The sequence below is a fragment of the Pagrus pagrus genome (genome assembly GCF_965226575.1).
Source record: "Pagrus pagrus genome assembly, chromosome: 2".
Lineage (NCBI taxonomy): Eukaryota > Metazoa > Chordata > Actinopteri > Spariformes > Sparidae > Pagrus > Pagrus pagrus.
This window is the reverse complement of record NC_140186.1, coordinates 5,706,702-5,727,899: the sequence shown is the minus strand read 5'-3', so window position 1 is coordinate 5,727,899 and position 21,198 is coordinate 5,706,702. Positions and strand designations below refer to the sequence as shown.

At 41.0% G+C, this 21,198-nt stretch overlaps 4 protein-coding genes across 4 annotated transcripts in view; 3 read left to right on the top strand and 1 right to left on the bottom strand.

Annotated features, from left to right (window-relative positions):
• Nucleotides 1-908, top strand: part of fam20cl (family with sequence similarity 20 member C, like) — a 33,844-nt gene extending 32,936 nt beyond the window's left edge. Inside the window, exons 8-10 of the mRNA XM_084379526.1 lie at nt 72-153; nt 268-327; nt 620-908. Of these exons, the coding sequence (XP_084235652.1) occupies nt 72-153; nt 268-327; nt 620-893 (416 nt within the window). The 3' untranslated portion in view covers nt 894-908. The remainder of the gene's footprint in view (nt 1-71; nt 154-267; nt 328-619) is intronic.
• A 1,691-nt stretch (nt 909-2,599) lies between these two features.
• On the top strand, nt 2,600-11,255 carry baiap2l2b (BAR/IMD domain containing adaptor protein 2 like 2b). The gene is made up of 14 exons (XM_084376065.1): nt 2,600-2,731; nt 2,916-2,991; nt 3,909-3,995; nt 4,978-5,039; nt 5,865-5,936; nt 6,513-6,602; nt 6,749-6,880; nt 7,803-7,907; nt 8,339-8,441; nt 8,610-8,817; nt 9,074-9,139; nt 9,273-9,612; nt 9,719-9,762; nt 10,298-11,255. The coding sequence occupies exons 1-14, from the start codon at nt 2,678-2,680 to the stop codon at nt 10,371-10,373; spliced, it is 1,515 nt and encodes a 504-aa protein (XP_084232191.1). The 5' UTR covers nt 2,600-2,677; the 3' UTR covers nt 10,374-11,255.
• The window catches only part of pvalb7 (parvalbumin 7), a 38,777-nt gene continuing 28,823 nt past the window's right edge, over nt 11,245-21,198 (bottom strand). Inside the window, exons 2-5 of the mRNA XM_084376074.1 lie at nt 13,337-13,405; nt 12,936-13,065; nt 12,676-12,785; nt 11,245-11,873 (exon numbers count right to left, since the gene is read on the bottom strand). Coding sequence (XP_084232200.1) covers nt 11,848-11,873; nt 12,676-12,785; nt 12,936-13,065; nt 13,337-13,397 — 327 coding nt within the window. The 5' untranslated portion in view covers nt 13,398-13,405 and the 3' untranslated portion in view covers nt 11,245-11,847. The remainder of the gene's footprint in view (nt 11,874-12,675; nt 12,786-12,935; nt 13,066-13,336; nt 13,406-21,198) is intronic.
• Nucleotides 11,818-21,198, top strand: part of ncf4 (neutrophil cytosolic factor 4) — a 47,713-nt gene continuing 38,332 nt past the window's right edge. The window contains exons 1-2 of the mRNA XM_084376088.1: nt 11,818-11,903; nt 17,270-17,358. The gene's annotated coding sequence lies outside the window, so the exon portion shown is untranslated. The remainder of the gene's footprint in view (nt 11,904-17,269; nt 17,359-21,198) is intronic.

Below are 21,198 nucleotides of genomic sequence, written 5' to 3'. Positions count from 1 at the left end.
TTTAGAGGTCTACAGAGGAGGTGTGAATGTTGTTGATAATAGTAATTCAATTCCTTTTTCTCCTCCTTGAGGTAACATGGACCGGCACCATTATGAAACCTTTGAGAGGTTTGGCAACAACACTTTCCTACTACACCTGGACAACGGGAGGGCGTGAGTATTTTTGGTGTGTTTGTGTGTGTCTCTGCTAATGTACGCCTTTATGGTGGTCACTGGCGTTGTAATTGTGATGTGGCTTAACCGACTCCGGGTCTCTTCTGAGTGCAGATTTGGGCGTCACTCCAAAGATGAGCCTTCTATCCTGGCTCCTCTGGAACAGTGCTGCAGGTAAAAACAAGTACAAGGAACAAGATCATATATGGTTCATTATTTTCTTTGTGTCGACTTTGTTGTCTTCAGTTAAATTCAGACTGAATTCGTTTAAAGAAATACAAACAAGCCCAAGTGTTATTTCACCCATACCAAAATAATAATGGGTGCTTTGTGAGACTAGGAAAACAATCACACACAATATGACCTTAAGTCATCCCCCACCATTTTCCTCTCTCTTCCATTAGTTCCTCCTCCCTAACTGTGCCGTGTTATCCTTCTTTCTCTCCTACTCTCTATCTGGCTCTAGAATCCGTCGCACCACCTGGCTACGCCTGCGTCTGCTTTCTCTACCACAGTATCGTCTCAGTGACGTCATGAGGGCCTCGCTCTCCCGTGATCCCCTTCACAGTGTGGCTCCACTGCTGTCAGAGCCCCACCTCGCCGCTCTCGACCGGCGCTTGAAAACTGTGCTGGAGACTGTAAGTCGGTGCCAAAAGAGACAGAGTGAAGACGGTGGGGATGATGATGTCATCTATGATGACATGGCCTCCTTGAAAGACACGGTCACACCTGCTGGGTAGGAAAGTCTGTTAATTTTGTTATGTCGATGACGACATGTCACACTTGCACATGCAAAATGTTGTTAGCAGTTACATTAATGTCGTTGTTAAAGTCTGAAGGACTTTGACAGTGTCTTGGCATAGTTCCAGTTACAGTAAAACAGGTTGTATAAACAGAACAAAACATGAGAGGGGAACCCTAAATAGCTACACTAAACTTCCAGAAATGTTGGATTTGACAACATAAATTCACTGTAATGTAACAGTGTCCTAGGAAAGGGCAAATAGTCCTTCGTATCGACACTGGCACCATTTCCCAGGAAGTCATATATTGTAGATATTATAATTATTATCAAGGATAGATACAATATTGAAATACAGAAGAGGCAGATTCTGTCATATACTGGAAAGGCTGTCTGTGTGTAGTGAGGGAGGGGGTTTGTGACTACATGTGAGATACAGGTTATTTTGTCTTGTAACAAACAATTACATTTTAGTTTTGTTGCTTTTTTTTGTCGTCCTGTGAAAATAATCATTTTTAACACTAACACTGACTGTCTGGATCTGAATCAAGCTATTTCAAAGGTGACTTACAGATAATGTCAGATGCTATATAGTAAATATTTCTACTATGAACAGTAAACTGGACATTTTCCTGATTGTATTTCCAAATTATTTTCATCATATTTGAAATACCTTTTGCACTTTGTTCCTTTGATATATTTAAATAACTTGGCTATTGTCATCACACTGAAACATAAACATACACTGACTGTTAAAAGCAAATTGAAAAATGTTGTTTGTTGACAATAAAATAAGTTTTTACAGATAAACTTTATTGTTTTTATAATAATTAGAACTTAATCGAAATCTGATACTGGCAATATTAGTTTGAATTTTATTACTTAAATGATGATTATCTGTTAGGATTTCTGCTACACGAAAAATAATGAAACATATTTTTAAGTAGAGTGTGTATTGTGGTTCAACTGCAGTACAAAGTAAAAAACATCAGAAGCACGTAATAAATGTTGAATTGCACCTTCTGATTCTTTAATGATGATGAGCAGAGAAGGTGATCCTATATTATTTTCATGTACTTGCTGTGTACAAGGTTTCCAGTGGATATCTCAAAGATACTTCATAGGTGAGTCCTATGAAGCAGACGTATACTCACTTGGGGAAATGTTCTCATCACGTTTGAAACGTTCAAAAGCAAGTGTTTCTCAGAGGTTCTGGATTAATGTATTTGTATCTAGCTGTATATGAGTAAATAATATGTAAATTTTCTAAGGCAGTAGTTCGTTTGACCGAAGCTGAGGTCCCCCCGTAGGTGTGAGTCTACGTCACAGCTAGTTGGGCAGCTGCTTGTCCTACTTCTCCTTTCCCTCCAGGGTTTCAATCAATAATTTACCTGGCCCGGTCATATCGATGGCACCTGCTCCCTTTTCTCTTCCCCTCGCTGGCTTGCTCGTTCTTTCCACGAAAACTGTTGATGACAAGCAGGTAAAAGAGCTCATTAACGAATGACAGAAGAAGGGAGAGAGGGAGGAGAGCACTATCATTCTATCAGACAGGTGTTATCGGTCTTTGGGACAACAGCAGGAGCAGAAGGACAGCAGTGAAGGTGACTTTCACTGCCTGAAGACGCTGACATACAAAGATCGAGAAACGCCCGAGGAAACGTCTTCAGAAGTCTGAATGGGAATACAGACTGTTTACGGAAGTTTGTTCTGTCTCTGACGATCGTTGTTTTGAGGCTTTTTGAGGCTTTGAGGTTCATATTCTGTTTGAAATTGGTCACTATGTCCGGAGCCACCAGTGACCAGCTGCACAGATCAACTTTATCTGTCTATGTGGTGAGTTTATATCGTCTGCTTGTTCTCTACATTTGGATTCTGGTCACGGTGTGGACACATTGGCTGTAACGTAGTATTTCAAACTGAAGGAACTGTTTTCAATGGTGTGTTGGTTTGCATGTATATCACTTTATTCGTGTGTGTGTGTGTGTGTGTGTGTGTGTGTGTGTGTGTTGTACTGTAGAACCTGATGGAGCACTTCAATCCTGGCCTGCAGAAGCTTGTCGCTTTAGGAAACAGCTATGTCAAAGCTTTCCAAGGTGAGTGACCATGTGACTGTCTGGTGGGTAGATTTTGTCATTGTTATTTTGATTCATTTTATTTGACACTTTTCATTTTTGATTTTCAGTTTACACATATAAATATGTAAATGGTGTCGTGTAATCTCCTGTGAGAGCAGCTAGAAATAAAAACTACACACTGTAATATACAATCAGATGTTAATTAGAGGGCCTAATACTGCAGGTGCTGTAAGGGTTGTGTTGTTGTAGTTGCAGAAGTAGAGGAAGCTCACAAACCTGCTGTCACAATATGTGTAAATCTGTTTCAGTTCTTACTTGTTGCACTGAAAGTTTTTATCTGGGTTTACCTAGTTTTAACCACACCAGCTAGTCCAGTGACTGGGCTTGTATTGGGCATTAGAGTCGCACAGTAAAGTGATATGTTGTAGTAAGACAAAATGAACTATATTCCTCTTCATGTACAAATAAAATATGTAAAATTAAGTTTATATTTCAGTACTGATGCCTCATGTTTCCTTCCTTTGAGGCATCAAAGCTTGAACAGAATTTTTTTTCGTGTCTCCCAGTATTTGCTTCACTAATCCTTCCTGCCTACGTATCCCCAATCTTTATCGTGTGTTACGTTGGTAATTGGGCGAACAGCATGTATCATTAATGCACCTCTCTGCCTGATAAAACAAGAACAGGCTGTCAGTCACAGGCCAACAAGGCAGCGTGGTAAAACTATACCCACTGGCATGGGGCTATTCCTCGACCAAAATCACATATCACATGTCAGCACTGCGAGGCTTGTGTTTATAATGAATAGAGGCGGAAATGATTGACCCAATTAGGAGTCGTTAAACTGGCTGTTATACTACTCCAAAGCTTATCAGTTTATAAGATTTGAGAAGCTTTAAGCTTATTGTGTATTTTTGTGTGTGCGTGCCATACAGCCTTAGCTGTTTGCAGTGAGGCCTACTTCAGCGCTGTGGCTAAGATGGGTGACCAGGCCATTCACACGCTCTCATCCCGCTCTCTTGGTAAGTGTGTGTGCGTGGTTGTATGTGCGACTGATTACTGAGTCTTTCTATTACAGGTTTCGCCCATGATTTATTACATTAATTCAACAGAATTGTCCTCTAGAGATGGCCAAGTGCTCTATCGAGTTAATGTCAAGCCTGGTCATACTGTCGCATTTCAGATTGTGAAATACCACACGCTCACTCAGTAACCTTATGATTACACCCTTACACACACCTCGTCCCCTTATAAATATCTGTGTGTGTGCTCATGGATGTGTATTTGTGTGTGCATGTTCGCAGACTCTTGAGTGCATATTTTCCACAAGCTTCACTTTCACTCTGACCCTGGGGACGTGTGATAGCATTGTTAACGGTAATTAGCATTATGCTAACGCATCCCTAATGAGAGTGTGTGGGCTCATACATCAGTGCTAGCACACAAATACGCACGTGGCTCTGCTAGTTTGGCTTATTGAGAAGGTCAGGGAGCCACAGCGTGACAAGGGAGCCTATTGAGTGACAGCCTCTAAATTATAGATGGGGACAGTCTTTCAGCTGCACTCAATTCATTAGCTCAACCACAATCCATGACAATAGACAAAACCAGAGGCACTGATAATATAAAGGGCTTGGCTAACTTTCCACCAGTCCAGCTGGTTTGATCGAAACGTAGATGACTTGAGTTGTGTTGAAATGTGTTAAATTCATATATCAAATTACTGACATTCCTGATAAAATATCGTGCCTCTCCTTTGTAATGGACGTAAGATCACGCAAAATTATAGAATTAAACATTTAATGAAAAACATTTTGTCGCAGGTGCGTACAGTATACATTGAATTTAATTGAATACACGATATAACAAACAATATGACAATATGATACTATGTAACATTTTAAAATAGTTCAAAGCATCGTAGACTTTTTTCAATGCTTTAAATTCTGACTGCAGATATTCGATATGTGTGTTGATCTACCCAAGTCCTTTTGTTTTCAACAGGGGATGTCCTGATCCAGATATCAGAAACACAGAGGAGACTCACCGCAGAGATGGAAGGAGTGGTCAGTAGTTGTATTCAGTCAATACTCATGTTATTTAATCAAAAACACAGGATCAGAAGTGCTGGTTAAGTCTTAAAATAGACAAAAATTGAACAAATATGAACCACAATAAATTATTTCCCATGCGACAGGTTTGTCTTGCTATTTTATTAAACCCAGTTGACTTTTAACATAATCTTATCCACCTTATTCCAAGCTCCGATACTTTGCGCAAATTATTGCCGTGACTCCCGTCTCATTCTGTTGCTTAACTGTAACCAGCAATTTCCATGGTGAAAGGATGCTTATCCTCTTTCTTAGAGTTATTTGTAAAGCTTCTTAGATTTGAAAGTGCTGCCTGCCCGTACACATTTCCCCAGGTAACCTCATCAGTTTCCTTGTGGATAGCATTGACACATCATAGACATTGTCGTCCTGAGTATGCTAAATTGCAGGTTATTCAATATTTCATATTTGGAAATAGACTTTTGAGTCCTTAATTAAGAAATCTGTGAAGGATTCTGATCTTTTGACTCGGTACAAATTAAATGACTAAAGCTGAGCTCTGCAGAAAGATTTTGGGAGACGTTCGCTTCCATTTTGCTGCTTGTTGAAAAATTCATAGTGCTTCTCAAACCCTTGGGCCTGATTGCAGTTGCTTTCAGTGATGTGAATAAGAAAAAGGTGGCCTCTGATAAAATAGTTGGTCTAAGGACGGGGCACATTTACATATAGATGCAGTCAAGCGAAACAACCTGATAATGAAAAATTTTGTTTGAACAAAGGGAAGGTTTCCATAATGACTTGGCTACACCGCAGGGACACGTGTTTTTCTCCCTGCTGCAGTTTCGATGGTTCCAGATAGAGGTGTTGCAAGCCATGGAGAAGAATGTCAAGTTGGATGAGGAGTACATTGATGTGAGTTCACAAAATGGAAAAGTATATTTTTTTTCATTTGTACCCTTCTGAGGACGAGTGGAGTTGCGGAGAATTTTGAAGAGCTTACTGAGCTGTTTAGATTCAGAACATGTTTTACTGTAACGATTAGGCAGCTGTTGTATTACATATACTCCGTGGATGTTCTGCATATAATGATTATGACAATTATTTGTGTCTTCTTCACTTTCTAAATTCATAAATATTTTTGGCTGAATGGAAAGTTAAGAAAAGTAAAATATTTATCAGTATATTTTTAAATAAATAAATGTTTAGTGCAGTTACTGTTGGAGTTTCCTGTTATTTCATGCTTTGTGGTTCAAGCTACTGATGTGTGCAGTTTTCTGAATGATCTCTCCTGAAATTTTACTTCATTACAGTAGTATAACAAAAACTATCTTTACATGTCCTCCAACATAAGACAAGAGAACTACACTGTAAGGCCAGATTCAGTTGAGAGTGAATTGTTTAGATCTTTGTAGAAAATGTCTGTTTGTGAAGAAAACATTTGATAATCACATCAGAGCTTCTTAAATCAAACGGTTTCCTGTGCTACAGGGGAGTCGCAGAGTGTACGAGCTGGAGGTGAGAAACCAGGCAGAAGCTTTGGAGAAACAGCTCAGACGCGGAGCCTACAGAGACTCTCTGGTAGTTACACAAACACGTAAACGCTGCACTGGTTCACGCACACACACTGAGATATACTGTACACAATGTACATCTGTGCACTCACACAGTCCAGCAGTAACACATCTGTGCCATGTGTCATTTCTCATATGTGTTTGTGTGTTCAGGAGAACAGTGAGTACATGTTGTACCTGAGGCAAAGTCAGCAGGAGATTCTGAAGGAGGAGGAGAGGAGGTATCGCTTCTTAGCAGAGAAGCACTGTGGCCTCACTCAGTCACTGCTCTTCCTTATAAACAAGGTATAAACACGCACCTGAGCTAACTTTGGGCTTGACCCCAGCTTTTTGTTTTTATGAAGTTGGCTCAGTAGTAAGTAAGCAAACACTTCCACAAAATTGCAAACTAATGAGAAAAATCTACGACGATCCAGTAAAAACGTCTACCTACTGGTTGATGGACATTCCTTGTTGTATACATCAGAGGAAAATGAAATTACTCAGATTTTAGGTGTTGCAAGGTATTATTGAGTCAATTAGAGCTGATGGACAAACATAATTATAAAAAGAAAACTTGAATATTCATAATTTAAGATACCATTTGCAGTTATACAACTGTTGCTTCCTTTACAGATAGTTGATACTGTAGATAACATCTTTTTTATAACATGATTATAAAATATGGCTTTTAAAGAACAGTTGTGACCAAAAGGTAAGAGAAGCAAGCTTGTGATGAGAGTGTCAGACTTTAATGATAAATCTGGGTGGGGGAGTTGAAAGGCAGCACTTACCCCTCCCTCATTACCACCTCTGTGGTGCCCTTGAGAAAGGCCCTTGTCACTGCTCAGCAGACGGAGACAGCAGATCAGATCGTGGTTGCTGAGCAGCTTCCAGGTATGAATGTGTGTAATTGTGTGAATGTGATCAAGGCATTCATAAAAAAGTGAGCGGTGCTCTCAGTGAAACACCACTGCATAAATTAAGTTAAAAAAAACCCAGGTGAAGGTGTGTGTAGCTGATGCCAAATTAACCCATGTCGTCATCATCGTCTCAGCAACATTTACATGTTTTCATGGCCAATACATTTTATTATTAACACGGTAGCACGTTGGTCGCTTTATGAAATTCATGTCTCAGCGTCCACTGTCTTATTCACTGTTCATTTGTGTTGCTGCCTGATCAGCTTGAGATTTAATGAGGTGCTGGTGTCTCCTTCTGTTTTCAGACAGGTGCATCTCTTCAGCAAAAGGCAGATGGATGGAAGGAGAAAGTGAACGACACCAGAGGGTCCAGACCTCGTACTCCCACTCACTTGGACCAAGAGGCGCAGGTACAGACACATCGCGTCGTTCTGTCAATTATCTTGATCCAATGTGAAGATTATACTCAGTCGATCAGCACATCTCTTTTATCAGTATACTGTATAGGAAGGCTTTTACTGTATGTACCCTGATGGATATTGGACGTAATCAAATGCTACAGCTCAGACATAAATTCTTTATTTTACTAAGACAATAATGCTTAGTTTTCACTGACACTGTTAGATAGGTATTAATTTACCCATATATTTATTATTGATGTTGTAGTGGTGTTGAATTGCATCGTATTGAGAGATGTTGTCATGACGTTAGATATACTTTTCACACGTGTTTGTATACGGTCTATCAGCTGCACAACACTTAAGCTTAGATGCAATGACAAATAAATAGAATTTGAGTGGGAACAGCAGTGAGTTTACCTGCGTGTGTTGTTCCTGATCAGCTGCGAGGTTCAGTGAGCTCCCTGCTGCAGACTGTAGCCAGAGATGAAGATATGTCCTGGGCCAGGAGGGAGCAGCAGGCGCTGGGCAGAGTGCCCTCTAGAGGTGAGAGGACGACTGTACTTGAATGTGATTACGATCTGATAACCAGTGAAGCCAAACAACATCAGCAGTATTTTCCTCAGCAGCGTTCCATAAAAATAGATACTGCTCAGTACATTTGCATTGTGTAAACTAACACATGCTTTGTGCTGCCTGTTCTCCCCCCTCCAGCACCGTCTCCCATCCCCAGCCGCTCTCGCTCCAGCTCCGTGGGGGAATCTCTGGGTCTGGGTGGAGGGAGAGCCATGAGAGCCCTGGTGTCTCACCCCTCCTCATCCAACCCAAAGCTTCTGCCTTTCAACAGGGGAGAGACCGTCACCGTACTGGTCCAGGAGCCACGCAACGGCTGGCTGTATGGACGCACTGACAGCAGCCTGCGGTGGGTGGCTGGGATAGGAGGAGAATTTGCTTTTAAGCATTTTTACTTGATAATTAATCGATCTAAATGCTTTTTATGATTGGCAGCAGCCAGAAGGAAATGCAACTGATACATCTCTGGCATAACTGTTGCCTTGTAGCCCTCTCCCTTCTCCTTGTACAGTTGACAGTGAAATCACAATGGAGATGAGAAAAAGTTTATATTGTCATGAGAACATGTCATGTTTATTTACATGTATCTGTCTTATCTCTTTCAGTCAGGGCTGGTTCCCTGCTGCGTACGTGGCCCCTATCGAGGATTTCTCCAACACTTTAGCAACAAGGTAGGGACAGGTCGACCCCAGGATGTAAGACAAAAAAGGTTTCTAGGAGGGCTTTATTTTCTGTTTATTCACCAAAATGTACCAGGTAACTTAGTATGAATCACTAAAAGATCCTATATGTGACCCCTCCCAGTGGTGGTTCCCTAAGAAGCCACAGTATGAACAATCTGCTGGACCCCACTGACACCGACCCATCAGAGAACAAGAGCTATGGAGATGTCCCACCACCGGCCACACCCAACCGCAGAGCCTCTGTAGACTTCCGGCCGGTCTCTCCTCTCCCTGAGAAGAAGCTGGAGCCAGTCGTGGAGTCAAAGCCCGGTCAGACAAAGAGCTACAATGAACACCTGCCTCCACCTCCTCCCCCGCCGCCTCCTCCTCCCTCAAATCAGAATCTTAGAAGGGGCTCTGTAGATTTTCGACCAATCTCTCCCCTCCCTGACAGGAAGGGTGAATCAGCATCTGATGTCCAGGTACCAGAGGTTTAATTCTGAAAATAATTTTCTGGATGTGTTCCATATAATGTAATCCAACTTCGCCTGTTTTGGTTGTTCACACTGGCATATCTTCTTTTTTTAGGCATTATCACCTCATGGGCCACCTGAAAATCCACTGTTTCCCAGGTAATTTTCTTAGTGCGTATGGGTTGATAGAAAAATAAGTTTATATTCCTTGAGTTGCTGATTTTTGAAGATATCCTCTATAGAGATGTCTGCCTGGCTAATTGCTCGTGGTGCTCCAGAAATCATGTCCCGCTTACTCAAGATAATCCACAGGCCTTTTGTGAGTAGTGTCACATTGGAGCTACAGTATTTCTTTCTATTGAACTTCACCCAGCAACCGCATCACTGCATAGAAGGAAGAATGCATCTACTCGTTGACAAGACATCCCTGTGGCTGAGAACTACAAAACTGTTGCTCACACCAAAACAATCTAGAGGGATAAATAGGACTGCAGATAAGAGGAATAATACGTACAAGTCAAACCTCTGAAGCATGCTCTCTATCCACAGTCAAAATGTACCTTCTTCTAGCTGGGGTCTGCTGTCAGTTTCCCATCCTGGAGTGTGTGCACGTGTGTGTATCTGTTCATTTGTGTTGACAGAGGTTGAGCATGTCAGGCATTGTGTTACATTTTTCGCCATCCTCTCGTTTCAGAGGCACGAACCCATTCGCCACCGTAAAGCTTCGCCCCACCACGACCAATGACAGATCCTCTCCTCGGATCCTCTGATCCATCCTCGTCATGCAGGCAGGGTTTGTGACCCAGATCTGCCAGATGAGGCTGTGGAGGCGGGATATACATTTTTGTTTCAGGAGAATGTAATCACAGCTCTGAAGTGTGATGGCTTTTAGCTGGAGGGACAGTGGAAGGTTTGGTGGGCTTTTTGTACAGTGTTAGATTAGGTGAAGTATTTCTTGTAACAAAAAGTGAGACTGTAGGACATCTAGATTATTTAATATCAAAACCAATTTCATCAGCTCTTTGTACAGTATTGGAGTTTTTATAGATAGGCCTGTTTGTTTCTTATAGAAGAAATATTGAAGGATTAGTTACACATTTTTGGAAATATGCTCACATTTGCTTTCTTGCCAAGAGTTGGATAAGAAGATCAATAGCACTGCAGCAGGTTAGCTTAGCATAAAGACTGGAAACAGGGGTAAACAGTTAGCCTGTGTCAGCCAAGAGGTAACAAAATCCACCCACCAGCACATTTTCTTTAAAAACAGCAAGATTCCTTCTTTATCAAGGCTTTATGCTAAGGTATGCTACACGGCTGCTAAATCCAACAACAAGTTTGGCATACACACTTTCTACTAAGTGAAATGGACAACCATATTTTTCAAAATTTCAGACTATTCCTTTAAGCTGTTGATAGCTTATGATTATTTTATTAGCTAATGCTTTGGTCCATGTGGAATATAGGATCTCTCACATGACAGTGATAGTTGTCCTTGAAAGCCACAGGTTCTCAACTAGTGTTTGTAAATTTGTAATCCTCTTCACCCTCCTGTGATTGACATGTTTTGAAATGTTAAGTGCGTTGTTGTTTTGTGAGTTTAATATTTTGTGTCCGTTGTGAGTAAAACAAGTAAAGAGACAGTTATTACTCAAGTTTTCTTTATTGTCATTTCTTTTCTCTCTTCACAGCTCGTCTTATATATCATTTTATCTACTACATCATCTGATCAGAGGCAGGGAGTGAGGAGGAGGAGATAGAGGAGATGAGGTGAGGTGAGGGAAGGTGGATGAGGAAGAGGAGTGGGAGGAAAGTGCACTGATATGTGAACATCTAGAAGTAAAACCAATCAGACAAAATGCACAACCTGAAATACACAAAAGAAGGAAATAAAGATTTAAGTCTTCATAACATCTACACCATCTACAGCACTAGTACCACCTGTTTTCATACCACAAACTATCTTCATTAAAATCATTTAGAATGATTCTGAAACCCATACAGCATGTGCGATTAAATATATATAAAAAATGAAAAAAATTAAAAATGAAACTGATGCCTGTATGTTCCTCCTCACGCTGACTCCCTGTTGGCCTGCGTCTGCAGTGTTTTGTAGCGAGCAGGCCTCGTCTGACTCCATGTGTGGGGTCCCCAGGAAGGTGAGAGGAGTTTGAAGGTTGCAGTTACAAAATATGAATGCAGGGATGAAGAGGAGGAGGAAGAAGAAGGGGATTGTTCAGCTGGCCCCTACTCATGCACCAAGACCTCGAACTCTGAAAAAAAGAATGAAAACATTTGCACAGGTGACTTCTAGTGACATACACCTTAAAGACGAGGCTGGCAATGATTTATATTATATTCTCTATATGTTGTCACCACATCCAATGAAAATACCAACAATGAATTGATCCTACTATCGAGGTTTCTCTGTGTAACCATAGCTTGATACATCTCATTCTTCTGAGCCGTAGACCTTATATTTTCCCCCCAAATGTTGCCACAAATACTCACTAAAGCTCCCAAGAGACGATGTTTGGTATCTCTGTTCTAAGCTACTGTAGAAGCAGTGTGCAACATTTTAAGGTAACGAAAACAGAACAATTCTCAGTTTCAGGTGATTATACACCGATGAAAACATAATTATGAATATTGTATTACTTATCTGCCAAAAGGTCCCTCTAAATCCAACACACTGGACTTCAAAAACACATCAGTGAGCAACACTGTTGACACATTGTAGTTTGTTTTCGGTCAATACGGCATTCGCGCCCTGCTGCTCTCTAAACAGCCAGATATGTATTTATTCACTCCCAGCTGTTAAAGAAATGCTTCAGCCGCGTTTTAAAAAATGAAACCAGATATTTAGATATCTGTTTTTAAAGACTTGTACATAAAGTACAAACAGATGGCTTGGGGCAAAAGAGTCAAAAAGTGATGAAGACAGATTTATGCATTGTTTATAAAATAATACAAACTTTAACTGACTAGTATTTCTGGTGCCGACTAGACCTTCCATCACCCCTACTTTTCTTTTTTCTTTATCATAAGCTTCATTATGTTCCTCCGTTCTCTTACCGTCAATGCCGATCTTGCCATCTCCATCTTTGTCTGCGGCTTTGAGGAATGCTCTTGTCTCATCGTCAGTCAGATCTCTGCCCTCCTGGGAAAAGCCCTTCAGTACATACCTGAGAAACAGGGTGTTGCAGAGAAGCATTACTGTAGGACAGTGTTAATGAGTTAATGAACACATGACATGGGCTTCCTACAGTATGCAGTCTGTTATCCTGGCCTGGCCTCCTTTTTAGTGTGTTTTTGTGTGTGTGTGTGTTCCTCACTTGAGCTCTTCCTCCTCTATGAAGCCGCTACCGTCCACATCCAGAACCTTGAAGACCTTCTTGACGTTTTCAGCTGTCATGGCCTTCATTCCCACCATCTCAAAGAACTTTTTGGGGTCGAATGTTTCTGCTACAAAAGGCAAGACAGAACCAATCAATCAACGCTAACGTTTACCTTAATGTTAACCAGAAATCTTCTGAAAATGAACATCAACCTCAAAGGATAAAATGAATTCTATCACAGAACTGTGAATTTAAATTAATAGCACAGACAATTAGCAATATACATAAAAAAATGTGTGTGCATTTACTGTATCTGTCAGTATCTAAAACTAACTTATGGAGCTTTGTATGTCTGTTTCTGGTGAGAATACCACACGGACTGGGCGACTGTTACCGACCTGCAAAGGCATCAAGAGCTTTCTTGATCTCCTCAGCTTTCAACAGATCTGTCATCGACATTTTGTCAGCTGGAGAGAGGGCCAGAGAGGGGAGAAACAGAGGACATGAAAGGTGCAACGTTAGAAGTGAAAGAATAGTATTTCAAACTGTTGAGCGCAGACAACAGCCAGAGCAGAACTACAGCAGTGGAGGGTTTGGTACAAAAGCTAAAAGCCAAATTTAAACTGTTAACTGTGGATCTGATCTGAGAACTTGATGGCTGTTAACTACAGGTCTGACCTGGTTGATTGGAAATTAATATAGTCTGTTAGTTGGAGGTGGCATACACACACACATGCACACTCTAGTGGGCTTGGTAAAATTATATTTACAGTAGACATTCAAAAGATGGCCAAGGTGGAACTTGGACACATGTTTCAAGGCCATAGTTAAGTATTTAAGACGTGGGCATGAATACAGTCTGGCATACACTAAGGGGACAAATACATAATACCCCAATTGCACACATACAAACACAACCGCATTATCCAACCGTTCACCTCTAACATGCATACTTGACTCACACAAGCTCACATATCATACATTTCTTTATTAATGTGAACTCTATTCCTCTAAAACAATATCTATTTGTAATCACATTTCTTTTTGCCACATTGCATCACACAATGGACACGCAGTTAAAGATGCCAGCACTTGCACATCTGACTTGAGGATTGCACCACTTGCTCGCCTGTTACTGGCCTTTGCTTCCAATTTACAAGCAAGAAAATACAGTTTTTGTTTTTGGAAATACAGTGGACACATGACTACACCTATGCTGTATAGAATATTGCAACATTAGTCATGTAAGACTACAGAGAAGAAGAAAACGTAAAGAAATATTACCAATATGCAAACTTCAAAATACAGTTTTAAATGAATAATGCTAATTAGGTGAAACCTGAGTATGCAAAATGTTACATACATGTTATCCTAGCACTGCAGCTAGTATACTCCATGTTAATTATGCACTGTCCTATGGATGGATGACACAAGATGTAAAGACAACCTGGATTAGTCTAAAGCTCAGCTCTCTTTTATCCTGAGGGCATTTTTAATCTCATGTTATTTCACTTCCAGCTGTTCTTGTTTGTTTTAAATGTAATTGCTTTGTTTGCTGTTTTACTAATTTGGGCTTTTTGTTAGTTTGGGCTTTTTTTTAAAGCCATTTTTATCTGAGCCTCCTGTTTGTGTTTCTTGCTGTCAAGGATCTTTTCTCTATTTATACTCGGCTCTTTTCTAACTCAGGGTTTAAATAAGGTTGAATGAATAAACACATTTATTTTTCAGTGTTCACAGAGGAAAACTGGGCATAGAGTATAAATATAAAGCTGACATTCGCTTAAACAGATGGCAGTGTATCTGCCATGTCATGTTTCCCCCGAGGTGGATGGGATTGTGTGCCTCAGTTGCACTGCAGTACCTCGTAGATGACAATAGGTGTCAGAGCTGAGCTGAAGGCTCTCAGGCTTGTCTGTTTGGAGCACTGGACACACTCTGAGCTGTCAAGACAGATGTTTGATGAGTGTGTTTGTGTCTATAAGAGATCTGTGTCTTCAGCAGCCTAGTCCCTTTCTCAAGATATAAGACTTAAAGAGCCTCAGCAGAGTAGTTTAGTTATCCTCACTGCACTCTCACTGACCCCCAACAAAATATCATCCCTCCCTGACGGACAGAGAGAGCAGAGATACGTAGCCATCCTTCCTCTTTCTGTCCATTCTACTACTTCACACCTTTTTTCTCCACCTGTCATGTGTTTAGATATTTAATCACCTAAAGCCATTTAGTGAGAATCTATTTGTGGTTTTTGAGACGTACAAACTTTTCCGTCTTTGAGATAATGTTTTACAAATAGAAAGCTTGATCACCAGTTAAAGATATCTCAGGTTATCGTCTAGTGGTTTGTTGGTGTCTGAAAGGTCGTTTGGAGACCTGATTTCATCTTTTACCCATCCTCAACAAGCCTTTGACAGATAGTTCTGGTATGACAAGTTGTTCTCGATCTTCATCAGATCATATGCGTCATACCAAATGTTTGACTTAAGTTTGCAGGTTCTTTCATAACAGCCTTGACATCGAGGTGTGCAGACGATAGCTGTGGTGAAAGAATCTGTCTCGTAATCGAAAGGCCGAAGCTTCTGTCACCGTTTGCGGCGAACGAGCCCAAAGTGCCCTTGAGCTCATCCCTTTCTCCTCAGGGTAGCTTAAAAATGTGAAAAATTGCAAAACAGACACAATGACTGCTATCAGCCCTGCAGTGAACAAATACGACCGCTGTGATGGATTATTGAGCTCAAATTTTAGCACCATCTATTCATCAAATGACAGACTTTCACTGCAGATTGAATGTCAGTTCTTGGCTCTGAGTTTGTCATAAATAATGCAACAGAAATAACATGTTAAGCCTTCAGTTCTAGTTCTAGAGGCAGAAATAATAAGAATTTCATGATTTTCATTGGTTGATCACTCCAGAAAACTGCATCAGCCTACAGCACAAAATATCTCTGTGAGTTAAAGATTGAAATTCTGGTGACAACACAGTCAGCAGCGAGTCGAGGCACAGCAAGTGTATTATTTATAAAGTATAACTTATTAAAACAGGCAGTCTCATTGAGCATCTGGGCCCCCCTTTGTAACACGGGCACAGCTAAAATAGTAACAACCATGAAGAACATCTAAAACATGCATTACTATTAATTACAGTGCTCGACTTCTCGGCTACTGTGCCATGTCTCTGTGCATAAACACCTGTTTATGGCGAGACACAGGCCAAGAAAACAACCATTAGAGCAACGCTTGCTCCAACATTACCTTTAATTTGATACAGAGTACTGCGAAGACGAAAACAATTAAAGGAAACAGCAGTTTGCAACACACAGGGGACGTTAGAAGTGATCAACATCAGACCAGAATAGAGTAGGTGTCCCTTAAAGAGAACCTTGTTTTTTAAGGGACTAAAAGTTACTTTATAACAGAGACGTGAACGAGGTGTTGTCAGAAAACAAAAATGTACAGGTGCCAGTTTACACACACAAATCTCCCCACCACTTTTTTAAATGGTAATGCTAATTAAAGAATGAAAACAGCCGACTGACACGCATTGGTGCTTTCTACAGTAGATGTTAATATGGCATTGTTCTTCTGACATGGTGTTGAAGTTGTGGATGCTAACGATCAGGACTTTTACTTGGTTTGTCATCGTTATTGTGGGTTTTATGCTGAGTTTTCTTGGATAGTCGACTCTGTAGATTTACTCTGTTTTGACGCATTGTTATGCAACTTTTCTAGTCTGTCTGATTTACACACAACAGCCAAAAATCACACATGTTGAAGACTATAAAAAACGTGTCTTCATCTGAGCCGGACAGCCTCACAGGAAGGTGGAAACTGGTGTCAGACAAATATTTAACTCACACTTAAAACTCTCACACTGACTTTGGAAGTTGTCACAATAAACATGGCACTCTTCTGTCCTGTTTTTGCTGATTTTCTTTGTTATATACTGTAACTACTCCCCCGTATTCCTTTAAATTAAAACCATGCTCTTTTATGACCCTGGTTAAACTCACATCTGTGATGTTTTTTCAGTCAGCTCAGTTTCTAGCAGAGCTCTGACTCTGTTTTATCCAAAAGCACTCCTGCTGTACTCTCCACAGCTACAAAATATTTTATCATCATGTTGCATGCGGCTTAATTATTCATGCAACTAGCAAAGGTATTTCATTCAGTTGCTGACTATCTGCCTGTTCGAGATAAACCCAGCAATTACTGAGTTAGATTTTCCTGTTCACGATAGCCTCACTGACCAAAACACCTGATAGTTTTTGTTTTTTTCAAATAACTATTCTCTGCTACAACATTTAATGTTTCTTGTCTGTCTTACCTGAATGAAGGGGTGGATGAGTGCACCTGAGCTGAGACAGAGGGCAAGAGGAAAGGTGATGGAAGGAGAATGGAGTAGAGAGCAGGGTTGGAGATGGAGGTAAGATGAAGTTGGGGGGAGGACACAATAAGACTTTTATAGCTGCCTCCAAACACAGACTCTCTTACCCCACATCCCCACCTCTCAGTATTCTCTCTATTTTGAGAAAGGTAGAGTGGCTGTCAAGACATGACACAAACATCGTCAGCCCAGGAGTGCGATCGCTTTCTCTGCAGCAATAACAAATCACACACAGGCCTATTAATAATATCACTTCATCGGGCTGCCCTCAGTCCACATCTCCTCCGTGTTGACCCGCTTCCTCTTTTGTTTCGATCCTTTTTATACCCTTATCTGCCTTTATTTATTCCATCGTCTTCACGTTATGCAGCCCGTGTCTCTGGTAAACTGTATATCTGTACACTACCTGCTCAGCACATATAAGCAGACAAAGTTTGCGACTCGCTAGTGGAGCACTTAACAGCTTGAGAGCCAGATATTTCCCTCAGTAGTTGGCGAAAAGCAGGGCGAAAAAGAGACAAAAATGAATAAAATATAATGTTTCTCTGTGTCGCTGGATCTGTAAACGGGCAACTGTTGAGAGATTTGTAGCTGGTGGTGGAGTCCTGCCCCCGAGTGGTCAAACAAACTGATGCAGCTTTACCAGGACCACCTTTTAACTCACACAAACCTGAAGTTTAACACACATTTCTTCACTCCTTTCTTAAAAATAATCAGACTTCCTTCTGATTCTGTGTTTCTGTTTCCCCCTGAGGGAACACCTTACTAAAGTTGTTTGTATTCATCTCTCTCTCTTTTACCCTAAAAAAACTCTACTCCTCACTTCCTCTCTTGCAGTATCTTTCCTTTAATCTCTTTTGCTCTGTCCATTACGTTCCTTATCTCTCCTTCCTGTCTCCACCCCTTGCACTCTCCTCTCTCCATATCAAAGAACAAATTTGCTCCTCTTTCTCTGCATCCGTATCATCTCATGCCTCTTCCTTTTATCACGAATCGATCTCTATCCTGTCAGGGCCCTGACAGCTTGTGTGACTCCTTGTCTCCTCCCATCTCCTTCTATTTTCTTTCTGTCATTCGCTTATCTTTTGCTTTCATCCCTTACGCTAGTCAAGGCCAAGAGAGGAATTAATTAATGGTAGGTGCAAGAATGAGAGATAGAACGACAGAGACTCCTGAGGCAGTAGACTCACTTTGCTGTGAGGAGTATTTTCTGATGATGTTAATGGGTTTTAAAGGAAAAGTTTGTATTGGCTAATAATCCAAAATCCAAAAAGACATGATCTTTTCCTTTAGAGGAAGACTCCATACTCGATACTCCTATGCATAGAAAATATGAGATCATGTATCTGTCACACAATCTTTGAATAATGCTGTTCAAATACTGTCTCTGTGTCTTCATGTCCTGTGTCGACCCTCTGCTGTCTCAGTGTCTTGCTCTCTCCAGCTTCTCCTCTCAATCGAATTACGCCTCATCAGCACTGTCCAGCATTGTAGAAGGACGATGGAGAGCAGGGCGAGGTGGTGAGGAGAACACACCGGGAGGGTCAGGAAAGGAAAATAGCAATAATTGAGGTGAGGCAGGTTGGGAGTTTGTCAAGGACAAGACAAGCTGAGAAATAATGGGGATAATGAAAGAGTAACAATGTTATTAACACTGGAGAGAGGAGGAGAGTGAACAGAGTGTAGAGCAGAGGGGGCGGAGGATCAGAAGTCTTTTGTTGTCTGTGTGTTTAAAGTTGAAGCAGCCATTAATAACCTGTCTGGACCTGTCTGTCCAACTCTGCAAAGCAAAGATGGACAGACAGGATGCCTAAATACAATAGATGCATGATAAACAGAGCGTTTCACAGAATAAATTTAAAATACACAGAATGTGAGAAACAGAAGTAAGAATAAAATGTGTTTTTAACGATCAACCCGCAGTTCAACAACAGGTGGTGCATTAAGTCATGGCAGGGGGGAACACAAGCCACAGCTGTGTGTGTGAATATGTTTGTGTGTGTGTGTGTGTGTGTGTGTGTGTGTGTGTGTGTGCAGTACTGATTTCACTGGGGTGTCCCTTGTCAACTCACCCGAAGATTAGCAGATATAGGCCCTAAAAATAAACACGGGGTGACCCAGTGACTGCACCAATAGGGGACTACGTGGAGCATTACAATATCAGATGTGTGCTTGTACAGTGAGGACTCTGTCGCCTACTGTAAGAAGGACGGTTCACAGCTCTTCACTATAACGCTGATGAGAAAATGACCCTACTTCTCACTTGATTTATGACCTCAGTTAACAGTTTGCTAATGGATTAATGCTTTCAGTCCATAGTTTCAAGTGTTTTCAAAACAGCATATTGTTTATTTATGTCCTCCCCAACTGCACCCTCTTGTTCAAATATGGTCACTTCTAGCTCCAAAAAACCCAAGAAGAAATAGCAATAATGCTAAACCTGAGGCTTCATGGTAGTCCACAAAACAATGGGTGATGTCATAGTCGCTCCGTCCACTATTTACTATGCAGTCTATGGTTGGGAGGCAGTCAGTCTCTAATAAAAACAAATGCAACTTTAGGTAGCTAACTGTTGTGTGACTTTAGCTGGCTTGCTAACATTACAATCAGTAATCACCTGATCCTCTTCAGAGTCAGAGGGTGTGTGAACTGTGTGGCTTTAGTGTGAGGACCGGACCGGTGCTGAAGTCAAATACAAAACAGAAGTTATGATGTGGAGTTTGAAATCCTCAGTTTGTACTCATTTGCGTTGGTGACTTAACTACAGTACCCCACACACCCTCATGAGTTTACTTCAGGCCAATATGTACAGTAGAGTGGGAGAAGGAAGCCCCGCTCTTTGCCAAATGTGCATGACTGCACTGCAGGCACTGGTTATATTGGTATATTTAGTGCTAATGTTACGGCTGGTGTGTGTGGGCGTGTGTGGGAGATGGTGAGTTTTTAAAAGGAATGCACCAAGTTGTTGGCAGTTTGGCTTGTAACGCAGCCAAAATGTTAAATAATGAGAAGCTGAACCGGCCACATCTCCCCGGTAGATTCCAGTTAGTCGCACTGATTGTTTGACGAGCATTATCTCTGCAGTGGGAACATGATGTATTTAAACTAAACCCTGATCTCTGGAAATAAACGCTTAATATCATTTACAGTTACAGCCAAATTCCTCCATGATAAGTATGTCTACTGTAAATGATATTACTACCATAAATGTTAAAGGCCCTGCAAACCCTCAAAGGAGTTTTCAGTTACTCTGATTGAAAAGACTTCTGCTCAGGTCAAAATTGGGCAGAGTGTTATGTGATTTCACCAAACACACTTCATCACCAGTAGGAATGATGGAGATGCACGCTGTCCTGGTGAGAGAGGAGGTCTCATCAGGTGATCTAAGTGATAAAACCCTTTCAATCGTGAGGTAAACTATTTTTGTTTGCCAACCACATGAATGTCTGTCCCATCTGAAAATGTACACGCACGCTTAGCAAATACTTCACATAATACCATGCTTTCCCCAGAGATACCCTCTTCCTCTTCTTCTTCTTCTTGCCACGTCTCCTCCAAAGGCAGTAGATATTTCTTGCTCAAAAGTGTTGTCAGATGTCAAATGTGTATGTTTTATGTTGGGGTGGGACTCTCAAGGCACCTCGCAATTCAATTTTGATTCAGATGGCTCGATGCAACTAAACGTGATGTATGTTTTCTCACTGTGTGACAACTTGGAACTTTTATTTTGATCCATGATTAAAATACACAGATGAATTTACTTTTATTATCTTTGCTCATGCTGAGCGATCCTCACCAAAACTCAAGAAGTAGCCCTGGAACGTAAACACGACGTGGTTCAGCCGTAAGCTTATTGATATAAGATTACTGACTGCATCG

Coding starts and splice junctions, on each gene's coding strand:
- baiap2l2b (XM_084376065.1), top strand. CDS start 2,678: ATGTCCGGAGCCACCAGTGACCAGCTGCACAGATCAACTTTATCTGTC. Junction 8,818..9,073: donor CGCACTGACAGCAGCCTGCG/GTGGGTGGCTGG, acceptor TATCTCTTTCAG/TCAGGGCTGGTTCCCTGCTG. Junction 9,140..9,272: donor TCCAACACTTTAGCAACAAG/GTAGGGACAGGT, acceptor GACCCCTCCCAG/TGGTGGTTCCCTAAGAAGCC.